This window comes from Aquarana catesbeiana, linkage group LG06, assembly GCF_042186555.1.
Source record: "Aquarana catesbeiana isolate 2022-GZ linkage group LG06, ASM4218655v1, whole genome shotgun sequence".
In the NCBI taxonomy this organism is placed as follows: Eukaryota; Metazoa; Chordata; class Amphibia; order Anura; family Ranidae; genus Aquarana; species Aquarana catesbeiana.
Window position 1 is genome coordinate 344,644,111 of NC_133329.1, and position 15,293 is coordinate 344,659,403.

Sequence of the window (15,293 nt, forward strand, 5' to 3'; positions counted from 1 at the left end):
AAAAAAAGGTGAGGGGTGTACTCACTTTTGTGAGATACTGTATTTATACATATACACAGAACATATATATATATATATACACTTTTGTGAGATACTGTATTTATACATATACACAGAACATATATATATACAGCATATATATATATATATATATATATATATATATATATATATATATATATATATATATATATATATATATATATACAGTGGAGACGGAAAGTATTCAGACCCTTAATTAATGTACACACAGCACCCCATATTGACAGAAAAACACAGGATTGTTGACATTTTTGCAGATTTATTAAAAAAGAAAAACTGAAATATCACATGGTCCTAAGTATTCAGACCCTTTGCTCAGTATTTAGTAGAAGCACCCTTTTGATCTAATACAGCCATGAGTCTTTTTGGGAAAGATGCAACAAGTTTTTCACACCTGGATTTGGGGATCCTCTGCCATTTCTCCTTGCAGATCCTCTCCATTTCTGTCAGGTTGGATGGTAAACGTTGGTGGACAGCCATTTTTAGGTCTCTCCAGAGATGCTCAATTGGGTTTAAATCGGGGCTCTGGCTGGGCCATTCAAGAACAGTCACGCAGTTGTTGTGAAGCCACTCCTTTGTTATTTTAGCTGTCTGCTTAGAGTCATTGTCTTGTTGGAAGGTAAACCTTCAGCCCAGTCTGAGGCCCTGTGCACTCTGGAGAAGGTTTTCATCCAGGATGTCCCTGTACTTGGCTGCATTCATCTTTCCCTTGATTGCAACCAGACGTCCTGTCCCTGCACCTGAAAAACACCCCCACAGCATGATGCTGCCACCACCATGCTTCACTGTTGGGACTGTATTGGACAGGCGATGAGCAGTGCCTGGTTTTCTCCACACATACCACTTAGAATCAAGGCCAAAAAGTTCTATCTTGGTCTCATCAGACCAGAGAATCTTATTTCTCACCATCTTGGAATCCTTCAGGTGTTTTTTAGCAAACTCCATGCGGGCTTTCATGTGTCTTGCACTGAGGAAAGGCTTCCGTCGGGCCACTCTGCCATAAAGCCCCGACTGGTGTTGGGCTGCAGTGATGGTTGACTTTCTACAACTTTCTCCCATCTCCCGACTGCATCTTTGGAGCTCAGCCACAGTGATCTTTGGGTTCTTCTTTAAGTCTCTCACCAAGGCTCTTCTCCCCCGATAGCTCAGTTTGGCCGGACGGCCAGCTCTAGGAAGGGTTCTGGTCGTCCCAAACGTCTTCCATTTATGGATTATGGAGGCCACTGTGCTCTTAGGAACCTTAAGTGCAGCAGAAATGTTTTTGTAACCTTGGCCAGATCTGTACCTTGCCACAATTCTGTCTCTGAGCTCTTCAGGCAGTTCCTTTGACCTCATGATTCTCATTTGCTATGACATGCACTGTGAGCTGTAAGGTCTTATAGAGACAGGTGTGTGGCTTTCCTAATCAAGTCCAATCAGTATAACCAAACACAGCTGGACTCAAATGAAGGTGTAGAACCATCTTAAGGATGATCAGAAGAAATGGACAGCACCTGAGTTAAATATATGAGTGTCACAGCAAAGGGTCTGAATATTTCAGTTTTTCTTTTTTTAATAAATCTGCAAAAATGTCAACAATTCTGTGTTTTTTGTCAATATGGGGTGCTGTGTGTACATTAATGAGGAAAAAAATTAACTTAAATGATTTTAGCAAATGGCTGCAATATAACAAAGAGTGAAAAAAATTTAAGGGGGTCTGAATACTTTCCATCCCCACTCTATATATATATATATATATATATATATATATATATATATATATATATATATATAATGTCATTCAGTATGTGGTAGCAGTACTAAGTTTAATTACATTTTTTGTTATTTGCATATTGCACTAACCCCAGGTTTGGCAGTTCCTTTTTTTCATTTTGTGAATGAAATGCAGAGACTACATTGAAGCATCTTATGCTGCCTATTATAAATGTTGTCATGCTGCTTTGTACCATATTTTCTAATGACATGCTTATTTTAAACATCATTATAATGTGTTCTGGAAGGCAGAGGAAAGACTAAAGCTATTGCAAACCATCTTTTACTTTACTAAAGCCAGATGTCTTTGAGAGATGACATCTGATTGGTTGGTGTGGGCTGCTGCACTTAGCACATTGCTTTTTTTTGACTTGTTGAAATAAGCCTGCTTCTACGGTATAATTGGGCCTGTGTACCACGCAATTTCCAGAGCCCTGGAAACTCATGCTTAGAACTGTCATTTATTGTAGACACCCCTAGGAAAAAATTGAATCTGTTTCCTTCAGATAACTTTCAGCAAACATCCCTTTTATATCTGCTCACAGGAAGCTGAACTTGAGAGAAGTTTACGCTCGCCGGTGTTGAAGAAACAGCCTGGGAATTATTCCAGCATTTCAGCAAAGGATTCCAGCAGGAAAGGTGGCAAAACTTTATTTAACAAGATGTCAGAGAACGAGCAAGACAGCGGCACAGCAGGTTAGCTTTAAACTTCACCCTCTTTATGACTTATGAAGAGTAAAGGCATGTATCGGTTTAAATTGGAGTGTTTGTACAAAATGAAATGTTAAAAGATTTGTTTTTTTTTTTTTTCAATTTCCATTGGGGTGGGTTAGACACAGCACGAAACATGATGGGTATGCTTTTTTTTTTTTGTGATATATATAATAATAAACTGTATCAACTAATAAATACTAATATTTTACATCTGAAAAAGCTTGCTTGTCTCTACAGAAGTAGACTCCTAAGCATGCCATGGCAAAGGCTGTAAAGGCATGGTGGGAACAGCGGTATTATTACAACTCAGAGCTACTTCTGGTTATGGTTGTTTTTTATGTACATGTTTGCATTGACTTTTCTCCTGGAATATTGGAACAATTTGGTGGATATTCAGTATGGATGGATGGATGCTGACTCAGTGCACAGGGGAGTCCTGGAAGGGCAAAGTAGAAAGCATGCAGCAGGTGGAATGTGATAAATACTTTTCAGTGTTATTAATCAGGAATCTTTCATAGATGCCAGGCAGCGGCTACATACCTTTACAATGGACACAAGATTTAAAGGGAAACTGTCAGGATAAACAAATGGGAGCTGCCATCGCTGAATTTTGCTTGAAGAATCAAGCAGCATATTGGTTATCCTTATCTTTGTTCTGTCAGTTACTGTCAGTTACTGATTTGGAAAAAGCAGTCAGAGGCACAGGTGTGTATTATTGCATTACCAATTCTAATGGCCTAAAAAATGTAAAAGATGTATTTTTCTGGGATTGCAGACAAAGGAACAGATCTGTCTGGTTTGTATGACTTTTTTTTTTTTTTGCTACAGTAATTGACTGTGTTGTACCACTCAGTAATGTTTAGATCTCAGCAAAGCCTTATGCCACATACACACGACCAGACTTTCCAGCAGAAAAGGTCCAACGGAATCATTCTGTCGGACATTCCGATCGTGTGTGGGCTTCATCGGACTTTTTCTTTCTAAAATTCTGATGGACCTAGAAATAGAACATGTTTCAAATCTTTCCGACGGAATCAGTTCCTATCGGGAAAACCGATCGTCTGTATGCTAGTCCGACGGACCAAAAACAACGCAAGGGCAGCTATTGGCTACTGGCTATTGAACTTCCTTTTTCTAGTCCCGTCGTACGTCATAGCGTTCTAAACGATCGGACTTTGATGTAATCGTGTGTAGGCAAGTCCGTTTAATTGGAACTCCATCAGAAAGACCGTTGGAGTTTATTCTGACGGAAAGTTCGGTCGTGTGTACGCGGCATAAGGGTTCATTTACATATGCGCATTGTATGAACACGTGTTGTAAATAGCACCACAAAACACATATACCTCTCCTGTATACACTGCAATGCACAAATGTAGATCCTTTCTACTCTGTGGTATGCTGTGCTTCCAAAAATAGTGCACGCAAGGTTTTTTTTGTGCACTATGTATGCATACCTCCCAACATTTTGAGATGGAAATGAGGGACACCTACTACCAAACGTATGTAGGCATAGGGCACACCTCCTGCCACACCCCCTTAAAGGAGAATTAACCAAAAAAAAGGTTAATTAAATCCACAAGGGCTTTTTTTTACCACTACTATTCCTTTATATTGGCTAAAATGTACAAATGCAGCAATTTAGAAATTGGATGAAAGGTTTAGCTCTGGGAAACACTTTTTAGAAGATAAAAAGTGCATTTTATATACATCTATTTAGATCAGACCAAAATGAGGGACACATGAAGAGGAATGAGGGACAGAGGGACATTGCTCCAAATCAGGGACAGTCCCTCGAAATCAGGGACAGTTGGGGGCTATGTGTATGAGGTAGATTGACAGCCCCTTCTAAATGAACAAGGTGCCTTAAAGTGATACTAAGGTCTGTTTTTTTTTTCATTTAAAATTAATAATTGTTATACTTACCTGCTCTTTGCAGCGGTTTTGCACAGAGCAGCCTCGATCCTCCTCTTCTTGGGTCCCTCGCCATCTCTCCTGGCCCTCATCTCCTGTCGAGTGCCCCCCCCCCCCACAGTAAGCAACTTGCTATGGGGGCACTTGAGCTGAGCCGCTGCTTTGTGAATCTATTCAGACACGGAGCTGTGGCTCGGCTCCGCCCCCTCTCTCTACTCATTGGCTCACTGACTTTGATTGAAAGCAGTGGGAGCCAATGGTGCCCCGCGGTTGTTTCAGCCAATGACGAGGGGGAATCCCGTACAGCCGAGACTCTCATGGGACATCGCTGGATCGAAATGGGGCTCAGGTAAGTATTAGGGGGCTGGGGGGGGGGGGGGCTGCTGCACACAGAAGGTTTTTTATCTTAATGCATAGAATGCAATAAGAAAAAAAAAACCTTCAGACTTTAGAACCACTTATGCATTTTTTTAAAACAACACACATGTCATATTTATCTTCTCTGTGCAATGGTTTTTGTCCTAAACCTCCTGTTCTGGGGGCAGCCGCCAGTGCTCCTGGCTTCTCCTCTTTTCCGTGTGCACCTACAGCGCTAGATTGAGATTGGGCTCAGGTAAGTATTTGGGTGGGGCTGACCATGTTTTTTTTTTTTTTTTACCTTAAGGCAGAGAATGCATTAAGGTAAAAAAACCTTAAGCCTTTGCAACCACTTCAAGGTAACTTGACTTAATGTACAAAAAATGCATGTTAATGTGCGCGCATTGCTGCACACTCCGATGTGAAGGGGCCCTAAAAGTTCAATAGAATCTACTGCTTTGACCACCTTCACTACCACCTGTTTTTAATTTTTTAAGGCTTTAAATTTGACTTTTTATACATGTCCTGTTTAGGCAATGGTTATTTGCAGTCATGTAAGGTTCATGTACACATCAAATACTTAAAGAAACTGCTACCCATTCCTAAGATGTTTATGCTGTACCTGCTGTACCATGCACTTGTGGCAAAATTGATCCTGTTCTCGTTGTATTGCTTCCTTTGGGCTTTGTGTGAAATACCCGGTCATCTTGCCAGTCTCCCTGCTTTCCTATTTCAAACTGATCACGCAAAGCATGAAAGCACATCCATCCCACATGGTCAGTTTTCTGCCTCTGCCTGGAGCACAGCCTACCTGTTCTCCAATGAGCAGACTTGTGCTGAGCCCCCCCACTTCACTGGAAAGATCAATGCACTACTGTTTATCCACCCCCTCCCACCTCTCAAGTTGAAAAAAGACCTTTATAAAAAAAAAAAAAAAAAAAAACAACAACCACGACGCCTGCTGGACCCAGAAAATAGAAAAAAAATTGCTCTGCCTCCTGGGAGGCACCGGCCATCCACCCGCTCTGCACCCTGACAGCTCCCACACAGGCAAGGGGTGGAGCCACCAAGCCATGCCCCCCTGGCACCGCATGACGTCACATGACCTTTCATTTCTATTTTATATATTGGCAGTTTTTGGTTGATTGACTCTTTTTTTTTTCCCTAATCTAAGAGCCCATTCACACAGGGACGACTTGTCAGGCGACCTAGTTGCCTGACAAGTCGCCTCCCGTTCTGTACAATGGAACCGTTCTAGTCGCTCCGACTTAGAAAAAGGTTCCTGTACGACTTTGGGGGCGACTTGGGGCGACTTGCATAGACTTCTATACAGAAGTCGTTTTGCAAGTCGCCGCGGAAGTCGTTTGCAGGTCGCCTCGCTGAGGCGACCTGCAAGTCGTGTTGCCCCTGTGTGAATGGGGTCTCAAGGTATGGGTATCTAATCTATTGGTATCTTAAATGGAAACTGTAATAGTCTTTGTTCAATGTTATTTTTTTAATGTGTCTATGATAAATAAGCAGAACATACTTAGCTTTCTAATAAGAAAGTCCAACACTAGCTTTACACCTGCTGACTGACCCTGAAAAGCCATAAGACTCTGCATGAGCAAACTCAGCAGGCTAATTTAACTGTTGGTGTATTTTCGGTAGTGCTGATTAGCTGGAGACCATGTCATAATAGCTTCTTCTGGATCTTTATAGCTTTGCAAAACCAATGCAGAAAACCTAGTCAGCAGAATCTAGAGCACCACCCACAGGCTATAAATGGTAACTATAAATAATATTTTGTCGTATGTCTACATGATCATAAATATACAGTATTTTTACCGCTAAAACATAAGGAAAATGTATACAGAAACAATATAGATTTCCTGTAAGCTTCACCTGGTCTCGGTTCACAAATACTGCAGTGACCTGTGTTTTACCATACTGGATGGATGCAAGTATTGCAAGGACACCTAGAAAACAATTGTTTTCTAGGTGTCCTGTTCACACCACAATGCTGGTGTCATGTACAATGCAGTGCATTACATTAAATGCTACATGTATGGCATGTAAATACATGTAAATACACATCAATGCAACACAAGTCTATTGAGGAAAAAAAAAACATTTTATTATTTTTTCGCTTACAAAGATTCATATGGCAGCCATTTTAGAGGAGAAGTAGAGATTGTGTGGTGGAATGCTGGCTAATGAGGTGCCTCAATGGCAGAGTTTATAGAGATATAGTGACATTGTAAATGGTAAAAGGTCCAAAACTGACCTTTACTCTTAAGCCCCATTCACATCTGAGCGTTTTGTAGCTTGAAGCCTCAAGCTACAAAATGCTGGAGGGGAAAAAATCAATTATTCTCTGTGGAGATGGTTCACATCTCCACTCCAAAATGCCTGAAACCAGAAGCTCCAAAATGCCTGAAGCTCAAACAAGTTCTGGAACTTTATTTAGGCAGATTTGAGCGTTTTTTTGCTTTTTACATTGGTGACCTTTTGACCTGTACAAAATCGCGGCAAAATCATGGCAAAAAACTGTGGCAAAAATTGCATTAAAATCCCGCGGCTTTCTGCCTGAAAACGATATGCTCATGTGTGAATGGGGCCTCACACTGGGGTTGGGCTGCAGGCCTGGAGAACATTGCTAATGGGTTATTTGCTGAAGGGCATCATTCTGGAGTCTTGGTCTGGAGAGGGATCTTTTGTCTTCATCACTGAAGAACCTTCTGTGGATGGTGAATGACAGACAGCTCCTGGGGCAATGGTGTTGATTTACTATGGGCAAACAGACTGTGCACTTTGCAAAGTGCAGTTGCACTCTACAAATGCAGCTGCTCCAGAGCTTAGTAAATGAAGGAGAGCTTTGCTGACTTCCATTATCCAATCATGTGCAAGCAAAAATGTAGTTTTTTAAATTTTCCTTGCATGTGATTGGGTACTCTTTGCAAAGTGAAGATTTACCTCATTTACTAAGCGTTGGTGCAACTACACTTTGCAAAGTGCGCAGTCCATTTGCCTTTAGTAAATCCACCCCATTGAGTGAAGAATAGATGCACTCAATTGCACCATCTGGCTTGCCCCACTCTCCTCATCCATCTCCTTCTCCTCCTCAATATAGCTAGTGCAATCACAATGATTAGGGCTGTTATGTTAGACATCCTTTTTTCTCCTTCACCTCTCCAAAAACAAATGTGTGTTCCTCGCTGTTTCTCTCTTTCACCCCTTCTCTCAACCCACAAACAGGTAAAGGATGTGATGTCAGAGGAAATAACCTGATAAATGCATAGCAATTTGACATGCATAAAATCGCGTGTCCACGCATGTCAATGCTCAAAAACATCCGCAGCAATGTACGCCAGTGAAAGGGAATGCACATCCATGCAAGTTTATGTGTGAACAGGCCCTGAATGTTGGCCCTTCCCATTGTGCCCAATCCAGATGTTTTTGCAAAGTGGCCCTACACATTGTACTGAACAAAAGGCTGAAATCCGGAGGCAGAAGAAAACCTTGTCAATGAGAGGAGATCACTTTGCAGAGTGTATACTGTGCATCTGACGTAGTTGCTGGAATAAGTCAACAACAGGTGAAGGAGCAGACGACGTACCCTGCTTCTCAACTTAGAATTTAAAAGCTGGTTTTATGACAGTTGTAAATGGATGAAAACATCCCAGCACATTATATAGCTCGCAGACATGAGCTAATCTTTGAAAATGTTCTCTCAGTCTATGAACATTCTGTCCCATACCCCCCTTGTAAAGCAGGGTAAACGCCTGCCTGCTTTTGCTAAGATTGGTTTGGTCCATTACATGAACACAATGGAGTGGCATCACATAAACAAACGCACAATGCCAACTTATTGCCAGTTTCAAAAAGACACCTTTGGAAATGTTTAATTTAGAGAATGTCCCTGTCTTTTACCATCTCCACAATTACATACTATACCTATTTTTTCTTTTCTTTTTTTTTTTTCTTTCATAAAAAGAAAGTGCCATCATAGAAGTGCTCATTCTGACATTCCTGATCTCCTTATGAAAATGCTACTTGTCTAGCAGTCACTTCCTTTTATGGTCTAGCTCAGGGGTCTCCAAACTTTCCAAATAAAGGGCCAGTTTACTGTCCTTCAGACTTTGGGGGCAGGACTGTGGCCAGTGTTAGTAGAAATTTCCTGGGAAAAAACAATGTCCCATCATTGGTATCAGTGGCAAGATTAGTGCCCACTGTTGGTATCAGCATAAGGAAAAATGCCCCATCATTGGCAATAGTGGAAGGAATAGTGCCCTATTGTTGGTGTTAGTGGAAGGAATAGTGCCACAAGGGCCGGATAAAGGCAAGCAAAAGGCTGCATCTGCCCCCCGGGCCACAGTTTGGAGATCACTGGTCTAGGAGATCTATACAGAATGGAAATATTCAATTTTTGGGGTGTGATATTACAGTTACACAGTCAAACACCTCTCTACCTCTGTACTGAACCCCTGCACTACACCCCTAGACATGTGTACACTGAAATATTTTGTTTCAGAATTTTGGTTTTGTCCGGAATTTCGAATTCCCAAAATTAGTTTTTATTTATTTTGATTAGTTAAAAAAGGCATTCGTATGAAAATCCAAATTAATTAAGGTCGAATCTGCCAATTGAAGGCTTATGGTGTCTATTGGATGTTCTAAGAAGATTTGACAAAGCAGCTAAACTGTACGACGCCGCCGCGATCATACATTTGCGGTCGAATGCTCCGCCCACAAGCTATAGTAGAATTCTAATGTTGTTTGACTAGTAATAATTATAATTAATAATTATTATTACTAGTCAAACAACATTAGAATTCTTCTATAGCCTATGGATGGAGCATTTGACCGTAAATGTCAACTCGTGGCGATCGTATGTTTTTAGCTGCTTCGTCGAATCTTCATGTCTCTATAATGTTGAATCTTTTCTCTCTATGCCGAATAATCTTGGACTAATAGCGTAAGGTTAGGCACAGATCGCTACTGTTACCGTCATGTTGAATCTTCTATCTATCTATATCGAACTTTTGTCGCAACGATACGAAAATATAATGGATACGAAAATAAAGCATTTTTTTATTTTGGATCTTTCGAATTTTGGATTTTTGTTTTGTTAAAACGAACACGAAAATCCCAGAAATTCGGACAAAACTGCATTTGGACGAAAACGAATGCACATCTCTATACACCCCTGTACTGAAGGGAGTAGCAGGATTGTGCCCTACTTAAGGTTACTTTCACACTGGGGCCCTGCCACGTTAGTGGTAAAGCGATGCTCAGTGTGAAAGTAGCCTAAAGTAAAAGTTCAGTAATTATGTAAAAAAAAAAAAAAAAACAAGCCTTACCCTCGTGGCCCCCTAAATTTACAAAGGTAAACCTCACTCCCCCCCCCCCCACAAGTGCTTACTTACCCCTCCAATGATTGCAACCTCCTGCTCTGTATACAGCCTTGCCATTAAAACTTAAGTGCTGGACTGCCTGCACACTAATGTCCATTAGAGTTGAATGAGATAGTCAATAAAAAAATGGATATAGGCACAGCAACTTAAAAATCTGACTTCTTCATTAAATATATTCCATAAAGTAAAGTACGGCAGGAGATGAGACTGCCTACACTTATCATGCTTATCATAGCTCCGTGAAATCAAGATCTCCATTTAAACCACACATACTCCTTCCCTCTGCAGCATTTTTTCAAGGAGTTACACTATGACAAGATATAAGTATTCGTAAGCATGAAACGCATAAGTGGATTAATCTTCTCTTATGTTCCATTCTCTGGAATTAATGTAATAAAGAAGTGTGATTTTATGAGAAAGTGTCATCATTCAGGTTTATACAGAATGCATTCTTAGTAATGAGCTGGACGTGCACCTACTGTAGCTACCTGTGGGGGCAAGCGTGGACCAATCTGGAGCGGTATCCTTTCTTTTTATAAACTTGATGAGATATAACTGTACTTCAGGAGAAATGTTACATTCAAGTCTATGGAACATTAGTGCTCAGGTGCACTTGACTTTTATTGTCTGGGATATAGCCAACGCAGGTGGCCACCACTGAGAGGGGGTAAGTAAACACCTATGGGGGGGGGATGGTTCAATTTAGTGTATTTAGGGGTCTAGGGAGAGGGCACTGAACTTTTCCGATGAAATGCATTGAAACATCTGGTTGTGAGTAGAATTACATTTTTGGATGTCAGAACTTCCTGTCCTCAAGAAAATCAGTCTCAAGTTCCCTACTTAAAGAGTTACTAAACCCACAATAGTAAAATCAGTCTGTATATGTAGTAAAGCGTGCTTGTTATACTCACTGTGGAACCTAACAGGCAATCCTCTGCACTGGGTAAAAACACTGTTTGATCCTGTCTTCGCTGATCCTCCCCTTCTTCCATTGTCCCCAATCTATCTGCTGATAGAACAGAGCCTTGGGGGCAAGCTGGACATGCTCAGTTTGGTGTGTATTGCTAGAGAGTTTTTTTCATTTTTTATTGGGAGAGTGCATGTGATCAGAACAGGGCCAATCAGCACCGTCCAGGCAGAGGGTCAGGGGTCCTGCAGCCTCATAGGACAGTCAGAGTAGAATGAAAACTCCTCCTACAAGCTTTAACTAAACAGTGAAAGAAGTCACAAGACTGCTATATACTTCTGATAAGAAAACGTATTTAGCAGTTTGTATTTACAACATGATTGCATTTCAATGTTCTGTGTACTGTTGGAGACCAGATATAGTGAATGCAGGGTCCTGGGTTTGGTAACGCTTTAAATATGACCTTTCTTTTTACTTATTCTTTGACTCTGCTCTAAAAGCAAAACATTTTCCAGCACGATTTAAAAAAAATTGAGCCTTTACAATCACTTTAGGCTTTAAACTGAAGCTTAATCCAAAAATATAGTCCTGTGTTTTGAGTTAGGTTCACTTCCAGCTGGGTCTGCTCTCTGAAATTCCATTAGGGAGATCTATCACACTTACTTCCTTTGTGATTAAGGCGTTAAGGCTGCTTTCACACTGGGACATTGGAGTCGTCGGCGGTAAAGCGCTGCTATATTTAGTGGCGCTTTACCGACGTTTTAGAGGCGCTATTCGGCCGCTAGCGGTGCGCTTTTAACCCCCGCTAGAGGCCAAACAAGGGTTAAAACCACCCACAAAGCTCCGCTGCAGATTTCAATGGGCACAGATTTCAAGGGGCGCTTTAGGAGTGGTGTGTACAAGACTCCTACAGCGCTGCAAAGATGCGGCTTGCAGGACTTTTTTTACCGTCCTGCAAGCCCACGGCTCCAATGTGAAAGCACTCAGGCTTTCACACTGGAGTGAGAGGAGAGGCTTTTTATAGGCGCTATGCAGGTGCTATTTTTATCGCTATAGTACCTGTAAAGCGCCTGTAAAGTGTGAAAGCAGTTAGATTTTTGTATGCTGTATTCCTATATAATATCCACTAGAGGGCGCCCTCTAATTAATGTCATAGGAATAAATGAAAAGTCCACTTTAGCAGGTAATACTTCGAACTTAGCTGAAAAGCCAAGTTTGCACTGTCACAGCAATACTACGGAGATGGAGGTTCCCCTGATTTGGTCTTATAAAAGTCTATTACATAGAAAATAATCTTCATGAACATGATGACGCTGTTCTAAAAAATAGGAAAGACTGCAAAAAAGAAACACAGGTTGTTATTAATTTAGCATAAATGCAGCACAAATCAGGAATATTAGTCTTGGACATTTTCATTGTGCTGGAAAATGTTTGCTTTTAGAGCAGAGTCAAAGAATAATAAAAAAAGGTAATATTTAAAGTGTTACAAAATATAAGGAATTGCCTCAATCTAGTTGGTCTAAGAGTAGGGGCGGGTATCATCATCCATAATGATTGGATATTAAAGCGGAATACCTGGGGCTGCCCCAAACATGCCCCTGGTGGAGTAGAGGAAATAGGACTATCTCAGTACCCAAGGATTACACCATGTATATTTATGCTTCATCCCCTCAACTTTCCCTTTCCTCTTATCGTATTATAAATTATTGTTATGACTGTTTGACTATGAGATTATACCTATTTTGTAGATGGCAATGATTGACTCCTGAGGAAGTGGTTCAAGCCGTGAAATATGTAGAGGACTGTGTCAAGATCTACATTTCAGTACCCCTTACCGATCTTCTGAAACCTCTTGTATGAATTATACGTGGTTGTAACCTTCAACTGTATATAATCTTTTTTTTGTACAAAACTATTTTCCTTGTCAAAAGAAGTTTATTGAGTATACAATGTTATAAAGATACATAAAGTAAGTTTACAAGGATCTATAAAGTAAGCTCATTGTTTTACAGTAGGGTTTATATAGGTACATATCATGAAATTTCAAATATTAAACATTTGGTTCACGTAAACCTAAATTAAAGATATATATAATTTCCTTAGTTACTTTTGTAGGTATTTAAATGATTTATACCTACTATACATATTGTTTACAAGTAGAGTGTATATAGGTCAAATAAATTCTGATAATGAGCTTTAATCGTAAGGTGGAGAAAAGGAAAGAGAAAGAAGAAAAAGGGTTGAAAGGTAGAGGTATGGTCGTACAAAACTATTTTAATCATGCTTCTTTATTAATAAAATGCTATTTTATTGATAATTCTAGCCTAATCCTTGGGTACCAAGACAGTCCTATTTCCTCTACTCCACCAGAGAGTAGGACCCCGGGTTTAGTAACACTCCACAAGTGTTACTAAACTGGAGGCCCTGCATTCACTATATCTGGTCTCCCACAGTACACAGAACATGGAAATGCAATTATTTTAGTAAATATAAACTGCCCAATACCTTTTCTCATCAGCAATATATATCAGTCTTGTGACTTCTATGAGTGTCTGGTTAAAGCTTGTAGGAGGAGTTTTCATTTTCCCATAATTGTCCTATGAAAATGCAGGACCCCTGACCCTCTGTGTTGACAGTACTGATTGGCCTTGTGCTGATCACATGCACTCTCCTAAGTTAAAAAGAAAGCCTCAAGCAATACACACTAAACTGAGCATGTGCAGCCTGTCCCCAAGGCTCTGTAAATATCAGGTTATTTTTTGGAGACAGTGGAAGAAGGAGATGATCACAGAAGACAGGATCAAACAGTATTTTTACACAATGCAGAGGATTAACCCCTTGGGTTCCACAGTGAGTATAACAAGCATGCTTTACTGCATATACAGACTGATTTTACTGTTGTTGGTTTAGTAACACTTTAATTCATATAGTTTGTTAGGGGGGATTTATGCCAGTAATGCAGTTTTTTTTTTTTTACTGTTCTAAATGCAGCACTAGTTTACTGATTCTTGCCCATCGAAAGCATTGATGTGCATTCGGATCAGTAAAAAAAAAAAAAGTATACTATATACTATAACTATGGAGCTTCCCAACTACTAAGCTACAGTAGCAATTACTGAAAGTGGGTGAGAGATGATTTTTTTCGTACTACATGACACTTGGCACTGCCGCTTAAAATGATTTCCAAATCACTGTGTACTTTGTACGCACTGCCGCCAGTCTTCAAAATGTTCCCATGTCACGCTTTAGTCATGTGATTTATTCCTCTGAGCTCAAGGTCAAGATAAAGACCTCACCAGCAATTCGGGATAAATAAATGGACCAAAATACAGCGTTTGTCTTTTACTGAGATCCACAGGAAAGCCAAACACAAACAGAGGACATTATGCATGAACAACCTGAAAAAATAACTCTCAGCCTAGAGGGATTTGTAAAGTGAAATTGCCTCATTTCTGACACGCGGGACACTATCACTATTATCCAGGATTAAAATAAAGCCAAAAGTTTACGTAGCACTTTACAATGTAAAGGGGGACAGTACAATTACAATACAGTTCAACACAGAAGAAATAGAAAGACCCTGCTTGTGGAGCTTACAATCTAAAGGGAGGGGAAGGTGGTACAAAAGGTAATAGCTGCAGGGGATGATCTGATGGAGGTGACTCCAGTACAGTTTTTGGGCTAGTTTACACTTGCTTCAAAACATGGCTTCGGACAGGCTTTTTTTTAAAGCTCTCTGAACGCCAGTCAAAGCTCCTGTCACTAAATAAAATGGTTAGCTTAAAGTCCTGTTTACACCTGCTTTTGTTTGGTGCTATGATGGTGCTTCGGTGGGGTTTCGTGGGGCTTCAAGTGAGCTTTGCGATAGACTTCTATGGAGGCTTTGAAGACACTTTGAAGCACCATTGAAGCTACACGGGGTATCATTTTTGAAGCGAAGCAGAAGCAAAGCAAAGCAAAAGCAAGGTGTAAACAGGACTGTAAGTTAACCATTTTTTTTTTTTAGTGACAGGAGCTTTGACTAGCGTTCAGAGAGCTTTAACAAAGCCTGTCCGAAGCCTTGTTGAAACATTTTTGAAGCCTCGTTGAAGCCGAAGCAAGTGTAAATGAGGCCAAAATTTAGGTGGAGGTGGGGTAGGCTTCCCTGAATAAAGGTGGACTGGGTAAAGGCTGACCGTCAGAGCCGCTGATAATGGGGGCCACCAGCCCTCCCA

General features: G+C 40.6%; 1 protein-coding gene across 1 annotated transcript in view; it reads left to right on the top strand.

Moving 5' to 3' along the window:
- Positions 1-2,269: 2,269 nt before the first annotated feature.
- The window catches only part of XIRP2 (xin actin binding repeat containing 2), a 290,910-nt gene continuing 277,886 nt past the window's right edge, over positions 2,270-15,293 (top strand). The window contains exon 1 of the mRNA XM_073633972.1: positions 2,270-2,490. Within this exon, the coding sequence (XP_073490073.1) occupies positions 2,457-2,490 (34 nt within the window). The 5' untranslated portion in view covers positions 2,270-2,456. The remainder of the gene's footprint in view (positions 2,491-15,293) is intronic.